The following is a 22,467-nucleotide window of genomic DNA, read 5'->3' as shown; positions in this document are numbered from 1 at the left end:
AAGCATGATTCTGGAAGAATGTATCATTTTATCTAAAACTGAGAAGCAGCAGTGTTTTCTGGAGGGGCGACAAGTCTAATAATAACTGGTAGAATACTTCTTTGCTCTGCAAAATCAATCACAATTGCTGCAGTGCATCAGAGTTTAGACAGCTAATAGGCAAATACTCACATCTACTTTATAGCTCTGCACCCTAGATGGGAAAGATATGAAATGGCAGTTCAAATACTGTGCCTGTGTCAAATCATTAGGGAGTCTGACTATGAGCTCTTGTTGTTCTGCAGCCAGAACTAGGTCATATACCTATGTTCAGAATTGGGCTTGTTAGAGAAAGTTCTGTCAAAGGCATCAGGAAAAACTGAACTTGAACAATCTGGACAAAGCTGTGGTTTTGGGTTGGTGTTTGGGTTTTGTTTGTTTTTTTGCTGTTTTTTTTTAAACCAGTGTCTGGTTTACTCTTCAGAAACAGTTAAAGAGCTAACAGCAGATGGGTTGTTGAAGAGTATCTGTATAGCTTCACTGAGATTACAGTGAGACTCTAAGAATTCTTCAAGTTTTCCAGCCTCCAATTTTCTCTTCTATGTGGAAATAAATGACAGAAGAGAAAACTGGTGACATTTTGAAGTCTCTTTGGAAAGAAAGAACAATTTAGCAACATCATTATTACAGACTGTACCACACTTATGAACAGCATGTAATATAAGCTTTTTAATAATATTTGACTTAATTACCCAGATTACTGTCTCTTCAGTATTTCATGGTTATCAGTGAACACCTTCAATTTACATTCTTAAATAAGTTACTGTGTAAATAAAGTATGCTTAGAGTTCTTGTATGTGGACAGTACTTACATTTAATTACAGATGATCTGGATATGTTTATAGGTGCAAAATACATTAAAATTGTTTACAGGAAATAAGCTCAACTAGCACTAACTCTGGAATCTAAATGTTCACAACAGCACCAACAGTAGCTCAGCTATTTATTTGAACATGCTTTTCAAAATGTACTTTGGAACACAGTAGAAAAGAAATGCAAAGAAATGCCAAAAAGAGGGAAGAACAGAAGATCAAAACTCCATAGCAGGTTGGAGCAATAAAATATTAAACTGCAGTTCTTAAATGTAAGTACTACACCAAGTAGTAGTCTGGTTGGTCTTAAATGGTGTTAAAGCCCTTGTTTTCTAAAGGAGACAGTAATAAGCATTTTTGCCTATTCAATCCAATCAAGATTTAGGCACCTTGCTATAAAAGCAAACATATCTGACACTTCTTCTATAACTTTAGCAGTTGGCTTTCCTGCTCCATGCCCAGCCTTGGTGTCAACATGGATGAGAAGTGGATTGGTTTGTTTACGGCTTCGTCCCACAACATATTGCAAAGTAGCGATAAACTTCAGTGAATGTAGAGGGACCACACGATCATCATGGTCTGCTGTGAGAAGCAGTGTAGAGGGATACTGGATGCCATCTTCTTCTGGTAGTTTGATATTGTGAAGTGGGGAGTACCTGAGAAGAACACACAAATGTTTACATATTTTTTCCTCAAGACCCAACAAGAAGGTCCTCTCATACTGAAATCATCACAGTGGCATTTGATAGCACTCAGGATACTACAGTTCTCAGTTGCATGAATCAGAATTGCACTACTGGCAACTGACACGTGGTAGTGGCCACAGATCTCTGGCTCTCCAATGTGAAGCAAGTACATGTCTTTCATTTCAGAGAGGCATATGAATCTGTCTCACAGAAATGCCAAAAATATCAGGAACGGGCAATGAGGAAACTGCAGCAAAAGCTGTCAAGTCCATAGCAGGATCCATCCTGCTGGCAAACAGGGAAATCGAGACTTTTTCCCGGGATACATATATAGTCCAGGTCTGCATGTGGATGGCTTCTTCCCTTGCAAATTTGGAAACAGTCTCTGATAGTAAGCCACAAGTGCTGTATAGTTATTAAATTTGCTCCCTCCAATATTTAGGCCACCTTTGAACATGCACATACTCTGAGGGAACACCATACAGGAAACTGAAAGGAGAACTGTAAGTTTTCCTGCTTTCGATGCATGACCTTGATTCCTATTTTTTGAGCAATTAATAACCTAACTTTCAAAATTTGCTGTCTTTGCAGGAGAATTTACTCCTTTTAGCTACTGTAACATAATGTAAAAGGTGTCTCTACACATCTCAACACAAAGTACTCTCTAGCATTAGAAATGAAACATAATAGTAAGTCACAAAGAATTCCATCTAACCATTTCATACTTCATTTAGACAAAGCTACACCGAGGAAGAATGTTACATTCCTTAAATCAAGAGTAGGATACTATTTTTTCCCCGTATTTCATGATGGGAAATACAGAAGGAAATTTTGCTTTATTTTTGAATGAATGTCCCACTGGGAAGAGTACCCATTAAGTAACCCCAATTATTTTTAAGAACACATGACAGTATTTGAATGTCTAACCTAACAGATTCCTGGGTTCCTCATTTTCATCTAAGGAACAATGTAAGTGAATTTGCAGATTATGATTTGTTTTGACAAGAAGTTAAATGATAGTCAGTACATGCCACTCTATTTGCCTTACGTATTTTTGAGGTACCTGTAAAAGCAATATCTAAGCAACATTACATATGTATCTTCCTACATTTGATAAGCAATTGCCAGGTGTTGAAAAGGAGGCAAATAAATATTTCAGCTGTTGCCATTTAATATGTTTCTAAAATTGTGCATTGAGATTTTGTGAGTAAGCATGTGTGTAAGCAGGCATGGAGTGACACCTTCCTATAGATGCATTTCTCCTAATCACAGAATGAATTTAAAACTTTGCTTCCACTTTACCTCTTCAGAATATCTGAATTCACAGATGTGCAGGCAAGTTTCAGTGTCCAAAATCATGAAGATTATTTGGATCATTTTTGTAACAGTTATTCTTTTATCTATTACCTAAGTTATCTGTTGATAAATGATGAACTATGAAATTTGTTAATTGTTTTGTGCACTATTATTTACAAAAAAGTGTTTGCCACCGAAAGCTTAAATTAGACAGCTGGAGGTTTTGAAGCAATCTAATTACAATGGGCCAAACTGATCATCTAGTATTTGGACTTGACACTGATTTATTTTTTTTTAATAAATGCTTTAGATCAAATTAGATCTCAGTGTACTTGTAGCTCATGTACTTTTTAATATCTAAACACTCTATTAAATTTCAGACCAGCCAAATTGTTTAGTGTGTCTGAAGCATTCTCCTGGAATGTCAACCTTCATTATTGAGGAACAGAAATGCAGTAACAGAAGACAAGGTTCCAGAAAAGTATTTTTAAATGATGGCACTTATTCTAACACACTCATTATTGGCCATATCCAATGTGCAGATCATTTCTGCTGTCTCTCTTGTCTTTTTTTTATTTATTTTAAAATAATCTTTCCAGACCTCTCAGCAAGGAGTTAAGAAATGAATTAATAACCTGTTATGATCTACTGCCATTCAATTCCTACAAATAAATCCTATCCACATTGTATAATATAATTCACAATAGTGATTGTCTCTCCCCCATCACAAAAAATACAATTTATATAGTGGTTCACTTGAGAATATCTTGTTATGACAGCCTAAAGGAGTCGTTATTCAGAAAGAAAACCATACTTAAAGCTGCTAGTAGAACAAGGTCTTTGAAAATATGACCAGTTGACTCAACAGGGCTTTGAAGATAGTGTTTCATGCAAAACTGACTTGTAAGGAAATGCTGAACTCCCGAAATCCAGTGTGGGAAAGGACAAAATAGTTCTTAGAATAGATATTGATCATGACAACCTGAAACTGTTGAGGAGACTATGCATTTTAACAACCACAGAAGTATTTAAAGGTACTTACTTGCACAGCCATTCAAACTGTTCTTTACAGTCGGAGCAACCGTAGTCAGTGGTCCAAGCATGGCCAATGGTGTACTTGTGGAACTTGAGCATGTCCATCACTCCCACTTGGGCAATAGCACAACCAAATAGGTCAGGGCGCTGATTAGCACAGGCAGCTTTGACAGGAAAACAACTCCATTAGTATTCACACCTTAAAGAATTAAGCTCAGCAGTGAAAGTTCCACTGCCAGGTTCACGGAAGACCAACTTCCAAAAAGCTGTCTTTTATAAACACAAAGTTTGGTATGTTCAAAAGAGCTTAAGAGCTATTTCCCTGTTCTTCAGGCACCAAACATGCTGTTCTTTGAAAACTGCCTTCCAAACTAGCAAACTGGTTTTAAGGGAGAAATGCAATTTTAAAATATGTGAGCTTTTGGACTACTGAACTGAAGTTTCCTAAACCATTCACTGTCTAAATTTTTAATATTATTATCAACAAAGAAAAAGGCATTAAGGAGCAAAAGCCCTCCATTTATTGATGAAAGTTTTCTTCCATAATTACTGTGTAAACCCATATGGAAAGAGTTTTGATAAAAGCAGACTACTACAAAATCAGAGGAACAACCTCATTTTAATAAAGCAAATTACTGTTGTATTTTCTTTTTTTATGATTTCCATCTTCCTACTACTGGAAGGGAGAATTTCTTTAAGAATAATGCTTGCCTCATATATTTTAAAAATAACCACAGTAGGCCCATCTAGATCAGTGTTCAATTTGTAAGAGTGGCAACTGGCAGATGCTCTGGGAAAAGGCGTTAAGCAAACACTGGGAGATATTTCCTGTATATTATCAGCTTTTGAACTAGTTGTTTAGGTTTTCCCTGAGTTGGAGTTATCTCCAGTCATCCTGTTAAACAGCCATCAAAACACATACCCTCCGTAAATACATCTATTTCCTTTCTTAATGTTTATTCATCTAATGTTCACCATATCCTGTAGCAGTAAGTTCTTCAGTTCAATTTTCTGTTGCTTGATTTAAATCTGTTGCCTGGTGATTTTACAAATACCCCTGCTTTTTTTTTAATTTTAAGCAATAAGAGCACTGAGATTGTCACACAACTATTACAATGGATCCCAGAATCCCTTTCTTAATTCAGAGCTAATCACTGTGCATCCACACATAGGTATACTCTTTCCCAAATTCTTGCACCTCCTCATTTTTGTCCATTGTGAAAATGGATCATTTATTCCCATTCTTTGCCTCCTGCTAACCAGGATATTGCTATGACACGACCTCAATTCCAGCTCAGTAAGAACCTTCTTGCATAGCCTTACGCGAGGGACCTTGCCAAAAGCTTTTGAAAATCCAAGAATAACTCCTCACCTAGATCACTGTTATAAGCACCATAGGCTGCCTGACTCCTTCAGATAGCTCTAACAGATTTGCAAGTTGTAACTTCAGCCTGCAAAATTCTTCCGTATATGTCAGCTATTATTTATTGGTTTCATTTGGTTTGCCCATTAGAGAAGTCAGATTTACTCATATGCAGCTTGTGGATCACCATGAACAATTTAAAAATTGGCATTACACTTGCCCCCTTCTGTTCCTCAGATATTCAGGCTTAGTAGCCTGCAATTTCATAGCGGAGTTCACTTAGGATCTTGCGTGTGCACCATCTGGTCCTGGCAACACACTACTTTTCATTTGATTGATTTATTCCAAAACCTCTTCTGCTGATGCTTCAGCTTGAGTCAGCTCCTCAGAGTATTCCCCATGAAGAGAGACTCTGGTGCAGGGAACTCCCCACGCTCCTCAGGAGGAAACATCAATACAGAATAGACCATTTAGTTGTTCTGCTCTGCCATTACCTTTCTTCAGTGCTCCTTTTACACCTCTCTAACTTGCAAGTCCCAGAGATCCTCTGGCCAGCTTCCTGCTTCTGAGGTGCATAGAAAGTCTTCATTGCTCATCTTTATATTGGAAGCAATTTGCTCATCAGTCTCCTGTGGTCTGTCAGTCCCTGACAGAGTTTATCCTCTACCCTATTTTCTTCATTTGCTCATCAGTCTCCTGTGGTCTGTCAGTCCCTGACAGAGTTTATCTTCTACCCTATTGTCTTCATTTGAACGTGACTTCTATTTTCTGAAGGATGCAATTTTACTTCTGGTCATCTCTGATATGTAACTATTCCAACTCTTCCTGGGTCCTTTCTAAGGCATTTTCATAAGGTATATATATAGTGCCTTAAATAGCTACCACGTAAAAGCTCTTTATCCTTTTAACTGAAGCTTTTGATCACATCCCTCCCCTTCATGTTATTTCCTTTTATGAACATAAATTATATTCTGGTAGGAAAAAAGGCCAAATCAACTATCATAACATTTAATTCCAGTACTCTTTATTGCAGAGTGTCTCTTGAAGCACTGTGTTGCTCAGGATTTTATAAAAAATTGCTGGTTCTAGTTCCCTAAATAATTACTTCAGCAAGAAATCACTTATGGAGACACTTATCCATTCCCACTGCACTCCTTTAATTAGCTATAATACTTAATCATATGCATTAATAAACTGTAACCTGGAACAAAAATTTACTCATTAATTTTACTTCTCTACACATACTTTGAGCTTTAAAATTCAGTACCAAAGTAAGATTTCAAAACCTCAGAAGTGTTTGTCTAAGCAAACATGAGAGGTCAAACACTGCATTTGCATGAAGGAGGTTTTCAGCTCACAGCTGTGCTGCTCTACTCAGCTTTGGGATCACACTGCAGGACAAGGAAGTCTTGTTTCGCAGTTGAATGAGGCAAGAGCTCAGGGCTCTGCACTCCTCAGAGACACCTCCTGTTAGTCAGACTAAAAGGAAACAGTATTTTGGAAAAGTGACAGTACTCTTCCTTGTCAGTTTTTTCTTCAATAAATGAGAACTGAGAAAATCTGGCAGTGGGACCTTGCACCTAAAGTATGAGTTATACTCTCTAGTGTTGCATGAACAACTATTGCAAAACTTAGTTCTGCTTTGATGAAAAAGCACTTACAAGAATTTCCTAAATTCACCTAATTCTACCCAGTCAAGGAAAATCCCTATCTGGCTCATCAAGACCACGGAAATCCAGCTGGATTGTAATCCATCTGCAAGTGCAAGGAAAGGTTTCTAAAACCAGATTTTTCAGAGCAGGGAGGTCTAGATTCCTAATACCTGTCTCCTGCTGGAATGATGTACGCTCTGCAGGTGTCACTCACTTCCCCTTACCTAAACAAGGAGCCCAGCTGACTTGTGCAGCCAGAAACACAGGTTTTTTGATGACTAAAGCTGGGTAGGATGATTCGCATCCTGACTGCAACTGAAGTCCATGTTACCTTAAAATAGTATTTTCAGAAGCTATGTAACATGTTGAAAGTTTAACTGCATTTCCAAATATATATTTACGCTCAAATAAAATTGACTTGTGCAATGCTTGCACTCCCAATGGTGTGCAAACCCTTTAATTCTTTACCCTATTCACCCATTTCTATTGGTGCTCTTATTTACAATGCACAAACACCTCCTGCCACCTGTAACCAAGAAGCATATAAGCAGAAAGCAAAAATACAACTTTATATGTACTTGTTATTTATCTTTAAAACAATTGCTTTGTAAAAATAAGAATGCAGGAATAGGGAAGATGGCTTAGAACAAAGATCTGTATAACTCCAGATCCTATTTCTTACGCTGGATGCTAGTTCACTGAAAAATAAAATAAAATCAACAGAACAGCAGATAAATAGGGAGTAGTACAAAAAGAAGAGCAAGCAAAGAGTGGGCCTAGTAAATCTGATAATTTTCTATAAATCAGTGGTTTATGAACTTGAAATGCTTCTTTTTTTTCCTTCTCACATGAGTAGCTCAACCCTGTCATACTGTCACATGCCTTTCATGCCGTTTAAAAAAAATACAAACAAACCCCAATATTACTCATGTGTGTTTCCTTCTCCTTTCAGAATTGAACAACATGACCTCCCTTTTTCTTCTACTACTTTCAGATACAGGGATTTAATCAGAAATAAATTTTGTAGCTCTTTAAATACTGCTCAGACTATAAGACGTTTTTGTGACAAGCTTTTCTATTTAAGAGGAGGCTATTAGTTTCCTTGAATTTAAGAACACAGCAGTGAATTATATGTGAACAAGATCCATTTGTAACAAAGTGCTACATTTACACAGTCCCGCAAAAGCTCATAGCTTTTTCAAGTAGCTGTACTTGTATTTTACGTTTCTCACCAGAGACATTCAACGATTTTATTTGTGCTCATGTTTTAACTACACAATGAAAGTAGAGTCAAATTGTTATGTATCTCTGTACAAAGGCTTTAAATGCAGAACTGTCATGTTTTCATTTGCCCTCTAAGAACAAGAATGCAAGACTACAGAAAGAGTGAACGAGAAACTTGGATGAAGGATTGCAGGACATGGGATTCTTGCTTACGCTACAGACCACACAAAGTTTCCCGATGCTACACAACAGATTTCTGATTATTCAGTAATTATTTTGTGATGGTCAGCCTTAAAAAAGAAAAATCAAAAACCAAATGTTTTTTAAAGCATTCTTACTTACTGTGTGATTCTACCACAGCATTAGCTCTACCACACGAGACAATGATTATAAGTATGTCTTTTAACAGTCAGCCTTTGCTAGAGACTGCAGAATCCCAATGTCCTATGCAAACAGCAAATGAAGTACAATTGTATGTATTTAACACCAAGTATATATTAATGCATTGACATTCTGGCAACTTTTGAAAAGAGGATCTCAGAAATTTTTGTCTGGTTGCTTTGATAAATCCAGCACCAAACCCAGGAAATACACAAGCAGTTCTTACCAACTAAGAGGCCCCCATTTGAGCCTCCATTAATAGTCAACTTCTTTGGGGATGTGTAGCCTTCCTTGATGAGGTATTTGGCAGCACACTGAAAGTCATCAAAGCAATTCTGTTTGTTGGCCAAGATACCACCTAGCACACAAATAAAACAAATCAGTTGATGCCATAAAAATCCATTTGATACCATCTCTTCAGAAAAACATGTGTGCAAAAATACCTGGGCACAATTCCAGTTTCATGAACGTTTTAATAATTGATGCAGCTCAGAAAGACAGCAAAAATTAAAGATTCTTTCAACACAGAGAGGGTATAAGATGGTTCTGTCAATAACTCTACTGCTTTCAGAACCTCTGAATAATACATACCTATACTGTGGAGTGAGTGCCAGGTAATGTTCCTAACCAGTAAAATTAAAGCTAAAAGCTTTGCATTGCAAAATATATCCAAAATGACCACATACAATCCACTTGAGGTTTGATCTAATGGGACTTTAACAGCATTAAACTCAGTGACAGTTTCTTAAGGCAATAAAGCTTCAATTTACAAAATAAGCACTTCTAATTTCCTGGACATAGAATATGTGGCTGGTAATTTACTTTTTTTTCCTATTAGTTGTTTTCAAATTGGATGATATATAGCTATGGTCAAAAAGGGACTTCAGAGTTGCATCTTGGTTTGAAATTTTATTAACTATCAATATGGAAATGCTTAAGATGCTGCCATCCTGTTGAACAAAATTCCAAATGTGATCAGATGTATGAAGAATAAGTCATGACTGAAAATGTAGGTCCAGATGACTCATTGGTAAGAATTCCAGTTCTTAAAACAGTAACATTTTGCAGGGTGGGATAGGGAAGGAAAAGGACGGTTTTGCCCTACAATCTTTCAACTATTTGAGCAGAATAATAGTAACCTGAAGAACTCAGAGTTGACCAAATTTCATAATCTTCCCGCTTTAGATGCTTGTTTGGCAAGAGACAAGAACTGGCTTCTTCTCAAAGGTTATCCTACCTCAAGCCCTGGTATGTTCTTTCTCAGGCAATTAAATGCTAGTAAGAAATGGGAACTAGGAAGAAAATCCTCCTATTCCTGTAGCAAAGGCTGTGCTCTAGCCAGGTAAGAGGGGCTCAGTGGATGCAGAAGTGGAACTCCAGTTCCTTCTACTTTGTTTAAAAGCTGGATGTTTATTCTAAGCTAATTGCCTAAGGTTCCCACTATGGTCCAGGAACCTCCAGGACAATTAATTCAACCCTAAAATAAGTAAGATGAGCTATAATCTGGAGGTGTCTCTTTATCTTCACTGTCCTTCCAGTGATCCTAGACATCCAGTTTACACTGAATGCTTCATTTCTATGTTGCAAAATTTTGGTAAGATAACTCTGACATTTAGTCATACAGATTTTGTAGAACCGGGACCAGTAAATTTTTAATTTTTTTTTTTTTTTAAACAAGCACACATCATTCTCACATTAATAAGACCACTGAAGAAAGACATACTGGGACAACGAAGAAGTCTTCAAATGGGTGGCAATAAAGGCGAAATAAATCTTACTCTTTGCTCAAAGTTCTGGTTTAGCGTAAGGTCAGAATCCTACCTATACAATTAAACCTAAGTAAACAGACTTCTGTAATTGCTTCTGGAATTAACAAAGAACAGATACATATCTTATTATGCAACTGCAATAAAAGACTTGGGTCAAAATTAAGCAGGAAATAGGTGGACCAAAGAAGCATGATCATATTAAGATAAATTTTATTAAAACCTATTACAAACCAATCAGCAAATTAAAATTAATGAAAGATAATTCATCTTTAGCAATAATATCCTGTATCTGCAAGCATATATAGCTTCTATTTATGAAACTATTACATATTTAACTCAATTGTGAGGAAATGACCCAGACAAAAAGTTACCGCAGATGAAATAGTAAAAACACGATGTAATGATCTGGGAATACCATTTTGTTTGGCAAAAAGTTATTATGGATTACTTCCATGGCAAATTGCTGCATCATAAACACTACTGTTTTGGTGCATTTGCCTTGCTGACAACATCTCCAGCAACTTACCCACCAGATTTTTGGGATATGAATAAGGTGTCACAATTAAATAATGATGGGTATGTTACAAAGATCAGTAGGACTTTTTCCAGCTTCTTCCTCTGGTGAAGGGATGCAGAAGATTGTCAACAATAAGGCAAGGGGACAATCAAAGGATTAAGACAAGGATTGGATGGGAAAAACATGGAGAGAAATATACCAAAGGTATTAAGAAAAGGGGAAAAGAAGATCGACTCACTTGTAGTGAGTGACTTTGCTTCCCTGCAGCATAAAAGTCAGCTTAAAAAAACCCAAACAGGTCAAATGCCTGCCTACAAGAAGTCGGACTAACAAGAGTGTGGAGGGGATGACATGCCACTGCACTTGTGGAGCTGACTGTTCTCATATGAACTTCAATCATATTCACTAAATATAAAAAAAGGTCTCTTCGTAAATCGTGCAAAAACAGGGTCTCTTCATAAATTGTGCAAAAACGATCTGGAAGAGTTACATTCTGAACGCAAAAGTTCACACCTTCTGTATGGTTCTGCAAATGTTTTTTGTTTTTTGGTTTTTTTTGTGTGATACCAAGAGAGTCTAAATAGTCAGCACTGTTGTCTTGGGGATCTAGAACTGTGGGGCCATGTGCACCTGCAAATAATGAAAAAGGTATGTGAAAGCAAGCCAGGTCTCCTGCAATACAGACAGACATTTTTTGGAAAATCAGTTCAAGATAAATAGCTGCATTTTCAAATCCTTAAGTCTAGGGAACTTGATCTTGCTTAAAAGAACACAATAATTTTCTTGGAAAATATTGTGTTTGTGTAAAACTATTTTTACGTAGGTTGCAAAAATTAAAACAATCTAACAAAAACCATCAGATGACACTGGACAACCTACAGATCTAACATATGAGTAAGGAAAAAATTTACTTTTCTACAGAATAAGTAAAAAGCAAAAGGAGATGCGAGTATGGAAGAGGGAATGAAGAGAAAATGTAATTTTCATTGCTAAGCCTGCAGTTTTGTTAGTCTACTTGGACTGATTTACCTTTGTGCCAGGTCTCTCCATATTCACCACCACCCCTGATATTTGCCACCGCTAGAACACCCCCTAGGTGTCGCACAAAAATAAGTCTTGACACACTGAAAAAGCAAACAGATAGAGGATTATTTTTAATTTCCGATTTTTATATCCCTATCACTTTTACAAAAATACTTTGAGGGAAAGATCTCTCCCAAAATCAATGATGAAAAAGTGAAGGAAGTCCCCCTTGCTGGCAAACCTGAGTAGCCAGGCTTTTTTCAATGGTTATCCATGGAAATGAAACCCTTTGCAGCCTTAGGAGAGGAAGGAACCAGTGCTGGTCCATTCTTCCTCCTTTAGTTCTGCACTTCAGAGGACAGTGGCCAGTGGTTCTGCCTAACAGAAGACCCCCAGGACATGTCACCATTTTTAAAATTATCTTAAAAGCCTTTAGTGTGGGGACTAGAACTATGCAGTACCACTGGACCCCTACAGCTTTCTTAACTGTTCCTCTTCCATGGGTCCTCCACTTTTTCAGAGAGGAAAGGAAAGCTTAGCCCAAATGAAGAAAGCAAAGAATTAAGACTTAAGATCAGCACTTCATCTTTGTTTATGACCAGGTATTTTCAACTTCTGCTTAATGTACTTTTTTTTGGACCTTTATAAAACTGTGTTTGCAAAGAAAAACTCTGCTTCTATCATTGTTTTGTGCCAGGGTCTGCAGTCATGTTCTGGCCAATCCCCTTCTTATTTATCTTCCACTTGCATTGCTACATACAAAACAAACGGTAAAAAATAAAATTACAAGTTCTGCCTTTCCTAGTATCTCTAGAACCTGGCTGAAAGCTAAAGTAGCATCATTTTTTTTAAATGCCAAATTGCAAAGTATCAAAGCTATTGATATATTTTTTTAAAGGGACTGAAGTACTTTAAATTATATTTAACAATTAAGAAGAGAAACATACCTCTGATCTGTTGAGGCAATAGCTTAACATAGCAGAGCTGCAGATGGCAAACCACACGTATATCAAGGAGACCAGTAAAATATTAAAATTCAATCCCAACAAGTTGGGTTTTTTCCTCTAGTAGGTTTAAATTTCTTATTTACTTGAAATCTTTGCTTATGCAAGAAACCACTGCCTGCAGAAATTAATCCTATTCAATCACAAGAGCAAGGATTGGGCCTTTTAACCTTTAAGTCCCTCTACTGCTTATGAGAAATGTCTTGAAAGACGGCAGTCCTACAGTGTGTCTCGTAGATGTAGTATCAAAACAGGTAAATTCTTCGTACTTCCCAAAGCAATTATCTATGTACTGGCACTTGTTCTTGAGAGTATATACCAAGAATTAAGGAAACAAAAAGAAAAGCAGAAGGATAACTGATAAGAGATTTCTGTATTTTCATAATCCATCAAAGGAAAAACTTTCCACCCAGGCTGGTTATCTGTGGCCATCAGATGGCTCAGGAGGCATGAATCATCTCTCCTTCTCTAAAATCAATTCTGAAGTCCATCACTGTGAACTGTATTTTCCTTAGATTGCTGTGACATGCTGACCAGATGCAAGATTGATATTCTATAAGCACACTGTGCAAAGCTCAGAGAGCATTATTCTGTCAAACTCCAGGATGCCTAATTTCGACAGCTTGCTACACAGCTAATGTGGAGTAGTCCAACAGTAGGTTGCCTCATGAGATTATGCCTCCTTAATTTTTGGTATGTTAGAGCCACGAAACCTCCCAGAATATTCTGCACTTCTTTTCCCTGTCTCTGTCCTAAACAAAAATCAATAGAAACGTTTTGGTCCAAACTTACTTGATCTCCTAGTAATCAAAGGTAGCAAGTATAGGAATTGCAGGTAAGGTAAGAGCTGGCTACCCAAATATATAGCCTAAGAATATTTTAAAAATAAAAAATTCCAGAACAGAGTCCATCCTTTTCCATCTGCTGAAAGAAACTGTGCCTGTCTGAGGGATCAGCATATTTAACTGGCAAAGAACCTGTGAGCAATGCAAACCCAAAGTATTGAGTGCATCCTATCCTGTCCACGAACTCCTCTAACAGAGATGGTACCTTGATGATAATTTTTGGAGGGGTCTAAGTGACTTACAATCTCATAGGATATGCAGTACTCTTATTATAGGAAGATAGTCCCTATTTCCACAAGCAAACAATTTTTCTGTTGCACAGCCCCTGAATGGGATAAAGTCCAGAGTTTGGTAACAATCATTATATTGCCCAGATTATAAGTAAGGTTTAGTATATCTGTGCTCGCTCTCAGCCATACTACTGGGATTTAGACACTTCAGAAAACATTACGCCATATAACCCAACATATACATCTTGTAACGTCGTTGTCAATGACTATTAATTAATACCCACTCCGGTATGGTCAGCAGTAAAGTGAATCAGGACCCTAACTTGACCAATACTTTGAGGTAGATGTGCCTGGAGCTTATAACAAGCTTTCTCAAAGTGACTTTTAAGTTCAAGGAATCAGGTTTTATAAGTATATAATCAGGACTCATTAATTTTTTTAAAAAGTGAAAATTCCAAGTGCTCAGACACCACAAAATTCAAGTTTCATACACAACCCTGCTACTGCCTCCTGTGTTCTTCCAAGTGGGCTCTTGCTTCCAGATTTGATTTCAAGTCAACTTGGTGTCTGAGTCACAGCAAACTGCCCAGTTGCCCTGGATGCCTAGGAAATGACTCTGCAGAGGAAAGTCTGGCTCCCTGCTCTTCCCAACAGTCTCTACAGCCTTTTCCTCATTATCCCTGTTTTTCCTTCTCTCCTGGGAGCAGGGTAGGGAAAAAGAGTAAAGGAAAGGGTGACAGGGTCAGGAAGGAGCCAGTGGAGGGAGTAGAATATAGTTACTTCCCTGGAGAAATCCTTCCAGACCCTATCACTCTCGAGGAGCATAACACAAAAAATAAGAAAACAGGTATTGTTTTTTACAGTATAGAATGTGAGGAGCTGTGCTTCAAGGAGTAAGAATGCTTTCCCAGAATTGCTGATCTGCTGTCAAGTATTAGAGCTGACAGAGAAAGGCAGGCTAGTGCACTGGTGATGGGGAAAAAGTCCTGAGCCACTGGGCTTGGTTGCTTTCTTGGCTTTTGTGAAGGAGGAGGGAGTGTTAACAAAGTAACTGAGAAGAGAATCTTGCGCTCTGCGCCTGTAGCTGCTATGTTACTTGACCTTTCTGTGGGCTTACAGTCTCTCCCTACACCACGTCTTTGCTTAAGGGCTCGGTACAACCTGGCCCTGTAGCAGTGAAATCCAATTTCACAGTCTGCTTCACAATCAGCTGTATTCCGGGATGCATTAGAAATCGCTTCTCCTGTACCCACACAGGCACATACAGAACGGTGAAGGGAAACACGTTGGTCCCTGCAGGGTAATTGGCTGAATCTGAGGCATTAGTGGTGGGTTTGTGATGGCGTTTCCCCAGCAGCTCTGCCAAGCCACTGGTGTTGGTTCCATCAGCTTTCATTTGCACTCGCTATGCAGGCTGTATAGTTCATGACAGTGCTCTAGCAGGCACCATACTTGAAATGCTACCAAATGCAGCTCTTCAGTCCAGAGGAGCATATAAAAGATGCATGCTTGCACTCAAAAATAAACCACTACTGTAACTAACTTAATGACTTTTGCCTATAATTCTCATAGTTATTTCCAGATCCTCTAACCTGTTGCTTTGTTTCTATTGCTTTCAGTGAAAAAGATTTTATTTTCATTTTTTGTGTGGGAGAAAAAAAAAAAGCAACATCAGTTTCTGAATTAAGCAGAAATAAGCTCCCCAAGCCAGAGCTGGCTCATGTTAATGGGTGTGAAATACCAGTGAGAAAACATTGTACTGGCTTGAAGAAATACAGGACAGAAACAAACCACTGGAAAGCAGAAGGTGGAGTGCTTTGTGAAAAGCTGTAAGAGCCTTAAGTTCAAATAAAAAAATCAGGAATATTTATCCAGGAAACTTTTTGTTTGTTTTTTTTTTAAAGGTAAGCAGGGTACTACTCAGTTCTATTTCCATAGCTACGTCTCAGCTCAGGATCAGGTGAACGATGTGGCAAGCCTCAGCCTTGACCATCCTGTGGCTGCTTTCTAGCACTCGTGCCTGTGATCACCTACAAAAAAATGACTGAATCGTGGTGTTGGGCTGTGGCTGGAATAGCACTTGGACCTGGGAACTCCTTGTGGAATACTGCAGTATACAGTAACAGGGACGTAGTCAAACATTACTTGAATCTGCCAGGTAAAGGAAGAACCGGACATCCTCCCTTTCTGGCATAAATTCTCTATTACAATTTCCTTTCCCTGATCTTGCCTGCCTACTTTTGGAACAGACTTCTTCACCGAGTACTCAATTCTCAGATTATTAACCATAAAGATGCATTTGAAGGCTCTGGCTTTTCTTATTTTTCTTTTACAAAGAGAAAGGCTGAGAAGGGATATGTTGATATTACAGGGAGAGAATGAGGAGGGAGGTGTGGCCAATCGTGTTTTATTTACGTTGTCAGTGGGATAATGTATTTTGATTTGGAGGTGACTGATAGTTCGCTGTGCATTTACTTTTAAGGGACTGTTACAGATTCATATTCTTATTTTATGAGCTGTATAATAAAGGCTTCATAGGGTTCAGGAAGACATAGGTCACTCCTCCCCCCTTCCTCTCTTCTGACTGTCAGCTGCACCCTCTTGCTGCTGTTTGCTGGACTCCTACAAGAGTCAATTTTTAACTTGCCAAAATGACAGAAAACCACCCACTCCCTTTTGCTGGGATAGTTTTCTGCCATTCTTGCAAGGTAAATAAGTTTAGCAAAGGTTCCAGCAAGCACCAGGGCCAAAGGATGGGAGGTGGAAGGAGGTACTGTGAGATACCTTCACCTTCTGCCAGCAGCCAGCTCATGTCAGCTCTGCTGTACATGAAATTTTACCTTAAATCAATAGATACATAAAATTTACTTTAAAAAAGAAAACATGGTAAGTTTTATCACAGTTTTCAGCATCTACAATAAACTGTAATAAATCAGTGCTTGAGCCTAATCTAAAAAGGAATTGAAAAACTATTCTGGTTATATAATTGTGTCTCTCAAAAACCACCAGGAAATTAAAAATGTAGCTTTACAAGGCAGATAAAAAGCATTGAAATAATCATAGAACACAAGATGGGAGGTCTATTGTTAGACAAGGTATTTGCTAGAAAGGAGGAGAAACTGTAAATGCTCTTTAGAAATACAATCACAGTGACCTGGAAAAGCAAGCACTACAAAGGATTTCTTGAAATGTGCTGACTCGAAAGCAAAACTGGTAGCACCTAAACTTAATAGGATGGTTTCATGATAGATTATTTTTGTGTTGGTGAGCTGCTCTTCTACTATCTGAAAAATTGCTCTCCATTCAGTCCTTTGCATTTCTGTTTTTCCCTGCCTTGCCTAGGAGCATTTCTTACATATTACAGACAATCACTGCCTGTTGGTAAGTTTACTTAAAGTCCCTTGCTGAGGAAATAAGCCTTTTCTTTAAAGAAATCATTTATTCAATAAAGCTTATGGCTTTTGAGGGCTACAAATCCTGTTTGGCACACAGCATTTTTGGTTTACAATGCATTGCTCTGCATATGCAGAGCTCATATCATGTGCATCTTAAGACAGAATCATCTTTCCTCTTTCTTGATCATATAGGAACACAGTAGGATTTTGCTTCTGATGTAATCTCCTCAAAAGTATAATATGAAAATACAGCCAAATTTTAATTATTTACATTCATTTAAACAAATATTTGATTTTCTATAATATTTAGACATAGGTAATTGTATAACTTGGAAAAAGGAAAACTTCTATGTAATTAGTTCAGCAAACTGCTCAAATAGTTGCTTAATATATGTCCATATGCTTTTCTGTTGAGCTCAGTGACAGAGCAGGAAGAGGTTAAGGTGTAATCCAAAGCGCAGCGTGCCTGCTGTAAACCTCAGAAGAGCACAGCATTTCTCTGCTCTGACATAGATTTCTTCTGTGACCCTGGGCAAAACTCTTGAATTCAGAACTAACAAAGCAGACAAATGATGCCTGGACACTCATGTGCAGTCCTTATGGCCCCCACCTTGCTTCTCAGGGACCTGAAATGCATTACTCTATCAGATCTATAGTCCACCCTGCCCTCAGTCTGTGACAGTTGTTGATACTTCAGAAGAAGGTATAAATTATCTTGCTTACCTGTAGCTTGGTGTAATTGATATGTTGAAGCCTCCATATCCATACAAGAAGGCAGGATGAGAACCATCCAATTTAATTCCTTTCTTGTGAATAATAAACATTGGGATCTTAGTACCATCTTTGCTAGGGTAGAAAACCTAAGACAAGAGAGAAAGCAAGCTGAAATGCTGATATTCTCGTAACTCTCCACAACTGCTGTTAACAAGAATCAGAGGCCATCACTTCCATGGCGTCCAATGGGTAAAACTTTCCGAGCAATCTGCACCAATTGCCCGGGTCAGGTTCAGTAATGGCCATCACCCGCTTGGTTGCTTAATAGCTCTGGAAAATGTATCAAAATGAGACAATACAAAGGGTATGACAGTATCATTTTTACATACCTTATCCATCGATTCTACATACAAGGGGTTTTAAGAAAATGCTACAAAAACAATGCAGTTCTCTGAAAGGGAAGACTGGCATTGTGAGAACACAAGAACTGCATGGTCCATCATATATTAAAGCAGCAAAGAGCTGGCAAGGAGAATGAACAGAAATAAAATCAGATTTCCAATCTAAAATTATAATTTCTAAAAATTTCTCCTTTTTAAAAATCAAAATTTCAGACACTAGAGAACAGTGGACAGAGAAGAAAGAAACTCATGGTAGGGTGGTGACTTAGTGAGACACCACTAAACATTACATTGTTTTGGATAACAGAGCTATGTTACTACCAAATAAATATGTAAAACTCTCTGAAGATCTGGTCTTGTACCAATGAAATCACAGAGAATTCCTTTACATCAGTTGATGCAGCAGTCTTTGCTTGTAAAAACATAAATTTAATCACAAGCAGAAGGCCAAAGATATTTTAAAAGTCACAGTATTTTGGTTTTAGTATTAATACATAGGCATTAACAACATTTCTCTGCAGAGTCACTCCACACACCACAGAATCACAGAATCATTAAGGTTGGAAAAGACCTGTAAGATCATCAAGTCCAACCATCAACCCAACACCACCATGCCCATTAAACCATGTCCCACAATGCCATGTCTACATGTTCTTTGAACACCTCCAGTGATGGTGACTCCACCACCTCCCTGGGCAGCCTGTTCCAATGCTTGACCACTCTCTCAGTAAAGAAATTTTTCCTAATATCCAGGCTGAACCTCCCCTGGCGCAACTTGAGGCCATTTCCTCTAGTCCTGTCACTAGTCCCTTGGGAGAAGAGACCAACACCCACCTCTCTGCAACCCCCTTTCAGGTAATCGTAGAGAGTGATGAGGTCTCACCTCAGCCTCCTCTTCTCCCGACTGAGCAACCCCGGTTCCCTCAGCCACTCCTCATAAGACTTGTGCTCCAGACCCCTCACCAGCTTCGTCGCCCTTCTCTGGACACGCTCCAGCACCTCAATGTCCTTCTTGTAGTGAGGGGCCCAAAGCTGAACACAGGATTCGAGGTGCGGCCTCACCAGTGCCGCGTACAGGGGGACAATCACCTCCCTACTGCTGCTGGCCACATTATTTCTGATACAGGCCAGGATGCCGTTGGCCTTCATGGCCATCTGGGCACACTGCTGGCTCATATTCAGCCGTCTGTCGACCAGCACCCCCAGGTCCTTTTCCGCCAGGCAGCTTTTCCAGCCACTCGTCCCCAAGCCTGTAGCGTTGCGTGGGGTTGTTGTGACCCAAGTGCAGAACCCGGCACTTGGCCTTGTTGAACCTCATCTAACTGACATCGGCCCATCGATCCAGCCTGTCCAGATCCCTCTGCAGAGCCTTCCCACCCTCGAGCAGATCAACACTTCCGCCCAACTTGGTGTCGTCTGCAAATTTACTGAGGGACCATTCAATCCCCTCATCCAGATCATCAATAAAGATATTAAACAAGACCGACCCCAAAACTGAGCCCTGGGGGACACCGCCTGTGACCGGCCGCCAACTGGATTTCACTCCATTCACCACAACCCTTTGGGTCTGGCCATCCAGCCAGTTTTTTACCCAGCGAAGAGTACACCCATCCAAGACATGAGCAGTCAGTTTCTCCAGGAGAATGCTGTGGGAAATGGTGTCAAAGGCTTTACTAAAGTCCAGCTAGACAACATCCACAGCTTTTCCCCTCATCGACTAGGCTTTTCCCTCATCCACATCCCTCATCCACTTGGTCATAGAAGGAGATGAGGTTGGTCAAGCAGGGCCTGCTTTTCATGAACTGGTGCTGGCTGGGCCTGATCCCTTGGTTGTCCTGCACATGCCCTGTGAGAGCCCTCAATAATCTTCTCCGGCACCGAGGTCAGGCTGACCAGATTCAAATCAAAAGAGTAAACTCTGAATAGCTGAAGACACTGTTTCTTACTAAGCCTTGTAAAAACATCAAAAACCTGACTACTCAACACTTGTACATGCAGCATGAATTCACCAAAGCAAGTCTGTATGCAGCAAAAGTGGACTACGCATTGGCCAGTCTTTCCAGGTTGTCTCAACGACCACTTCACCTCATCAGGGTGGTAACATAAGCCATGACAGAAAGTTTTGTAGCACTTGGTGCATTTTCAGGCATTACCTAGCAGCTAGAACCAGGAGTCCTAAGGCTGCAGAACCCCCAAACCCATCCAGCAAGACAACTGAACTACCCACTGGCTTTCAGGAAATCAGCTCCCAAAACACCAAGTAGTCACACAGCACATGCTTTCATACGTCTTTCTATTACTGCCACAGCACTGTATGAACTTAAAAGCGAAATTCCATATACACAAACATAGACTGCAACTGCTTAACACAGTTCCCTTATCTTGTTGTTTTGATGCATGTATCTGCAGGCATACTCTAATTTAGGATCCAGTGTGTCTTATTTTGACAGTTAAGCAAAACATGTTGGTGTGAATGCAGTTTACCACTTGTCATAAAGTTCTGGTTGACTACTTTTCATTGCTTTGATTTTAGCATCATTATTTGCATCTTCTAGTCTAATTAGAACAAAGAAGAATTAAAGGAAGAATGACATTCTTATCATTTTGTTGCATGTTTACAATCTCTGTGCTTTTAAAGGAAATAGACCTACCACATTTTATAAAGCACACGATCAACAGGATCTATTTTTATAACACATGAAGCCCAACAGTAATATGAACCTGTGCAACACATTTATTCTGAGCATTGCCCGTAATGTGAAACATGTAAATCCACATGGCATGTTGAAAACAAAATAATCACATTTAATTTTAGTTTAATCATTTCTAAGAAAACGTGAGAAATTTCAAATGAAACCACATCTACCTCTGAAGACTTCACCAAAACCTATAGACATATTCCAGATAAAATTCAGTATTTCACAGTTCCCAGCAGATGGAAAAATTCAGAACAAAAGCCTGAAGGCATTTTTACACAGATGAAATCACTGTTTCCAACTACTGCCACAACTGTATCTTTACTGACAAAGTAGAGAACTCACTGCAATAGAATACAAAGGATTTTCATTTTAAGTATTTAGCTGAACACTATAAACAAATAAAATATCCAGTGGATAGGAGAACTGCTGAGGCTGGTGATGAGGAGTTCCAGAGACTCCTCTCTAAACTGCCATCCATCAACTCCAGTTGCTGCTGGCAATTCACACAAAGTGAGCACCTGGCCCTCCTATGTTTCCAGCAACTTACTGCTGTTGTCCAGTCCTTTCCTGATGATTAAAGGATGCCACTAATTTTACTGATTCTTTCTGAACAAGGGTGCTTTGTTTTTAAACAACTCTCTGAAAACTGACTTCAGTAGGGCTTTTATAATCATCAGTTAAGATTAAATAACGTACCATTAAATGAAAACAAAAAAAGATGTATGTGAAGGTGACATTTGCAATTTAAGAGTTTTCACTCCTATCTTTGCTAAAATAATGATTACCTCTCCCTCCAAGATGAACAATTGGGAGGGGTGTGGAAATCAATTCAGTGAGACACTGAGATACGTGAAGCTATTTAAGCTTCTCCAAATAGACTATTTTCAACACCTGATTCAATCTCACCTTTAATTAGGTGTTATCTCTGAAGCAAGTCCAATGGTTTATTCATGTAACCAATAAAAGGACGTGCTTCTATCTCAAAGATTAAGGTAAACTGGAAAGGGCAAGCCCTAAAAAAAAGAATTTCCCAAGATGGTATTTCATGCCTAATTTTAGAAGCTGTCAGCTTTTACAGGAGTAAATGCTCATAAAAGGGAACTACTGTTTCCTGCTTTATCACAGATAGGAGTGATCCACTTGTACTAATCACATTATATTACTCATTGCTCATGTATTTTCAAATAAAGACTCATGTCACTACAGCCATTAGCACATATATGAGGAGGACAAATTAGCAAAGTGATTTTGGAGGGAAAAGGATGGAGAACAATGCTTCAGACACATTATTATGAATGCTGAAACTCACCATTCAAGGAGGGACATGCTAAAAATAAATATTTTCAGCCTCTAGGAATGCACGAGCAATGCTGTGTAGTTGA

The 22,467-nt window shown here is 38.8% G+C and overlaps 1 protein-coding gene across 1 annotated transcript in view; it reads right to left on the bottom strand.

Annotated features, from left to right (window-relative positions):
- Window positions 1-969: 969 nt before the first annotated feature.
- Window positions 970-22,467, bottom strand: part of PREP (prolyl endopeptidase) — a 110,856-nt gene continuing 89,358 nt past the window's right edge. Inside the window, exons 11-15 of the mRNA XM_059830225.1 lie at window positions 17,995-18,131; window positions 11,804-11,898; window positions 8,715-8,846; window positions 3,876-4,032; window positions 970-1,507 (exon numbers count right to left, since the gene is read on the bottom strand). Of these exons, the coding sequence (XP_059686208.1) occupies window positions 1,213-1,507; window positions 3,876-4,032; window positions 8,715-8,846; window positions 11,804-11,898; window positions 17,995-18,131 (816 nt within the window). The 3' untranslated portion in view covers window positions 970-1,212. The remainder of the gene's footprint in view (window positions 1,508-3,875; window positions 4,033-8,714; window positions 8,847-11,803; window positions 11,899-17,994; window positions 18,132-22,467) is intronic.

Source organism: Gavia stellata, chromosome 2 (assembly GCF_030936135.1).
Source record: "Gavia stellata isolate bGavSte3 chromosome 2, bGavSte3.hap2, whole genome shotgun sequence".
Lineage (NCBI taxonomy): Eukaryota > Metazoa > Chordata > Aves > Gaviiformes > Gaviidae > Gavia > Gavia stellata.
The sequence above is the reverse complement of the archived record's forward strand: the minus strand, read 5'-3'. Positions and strand labels throughout refer to the sequence as shown.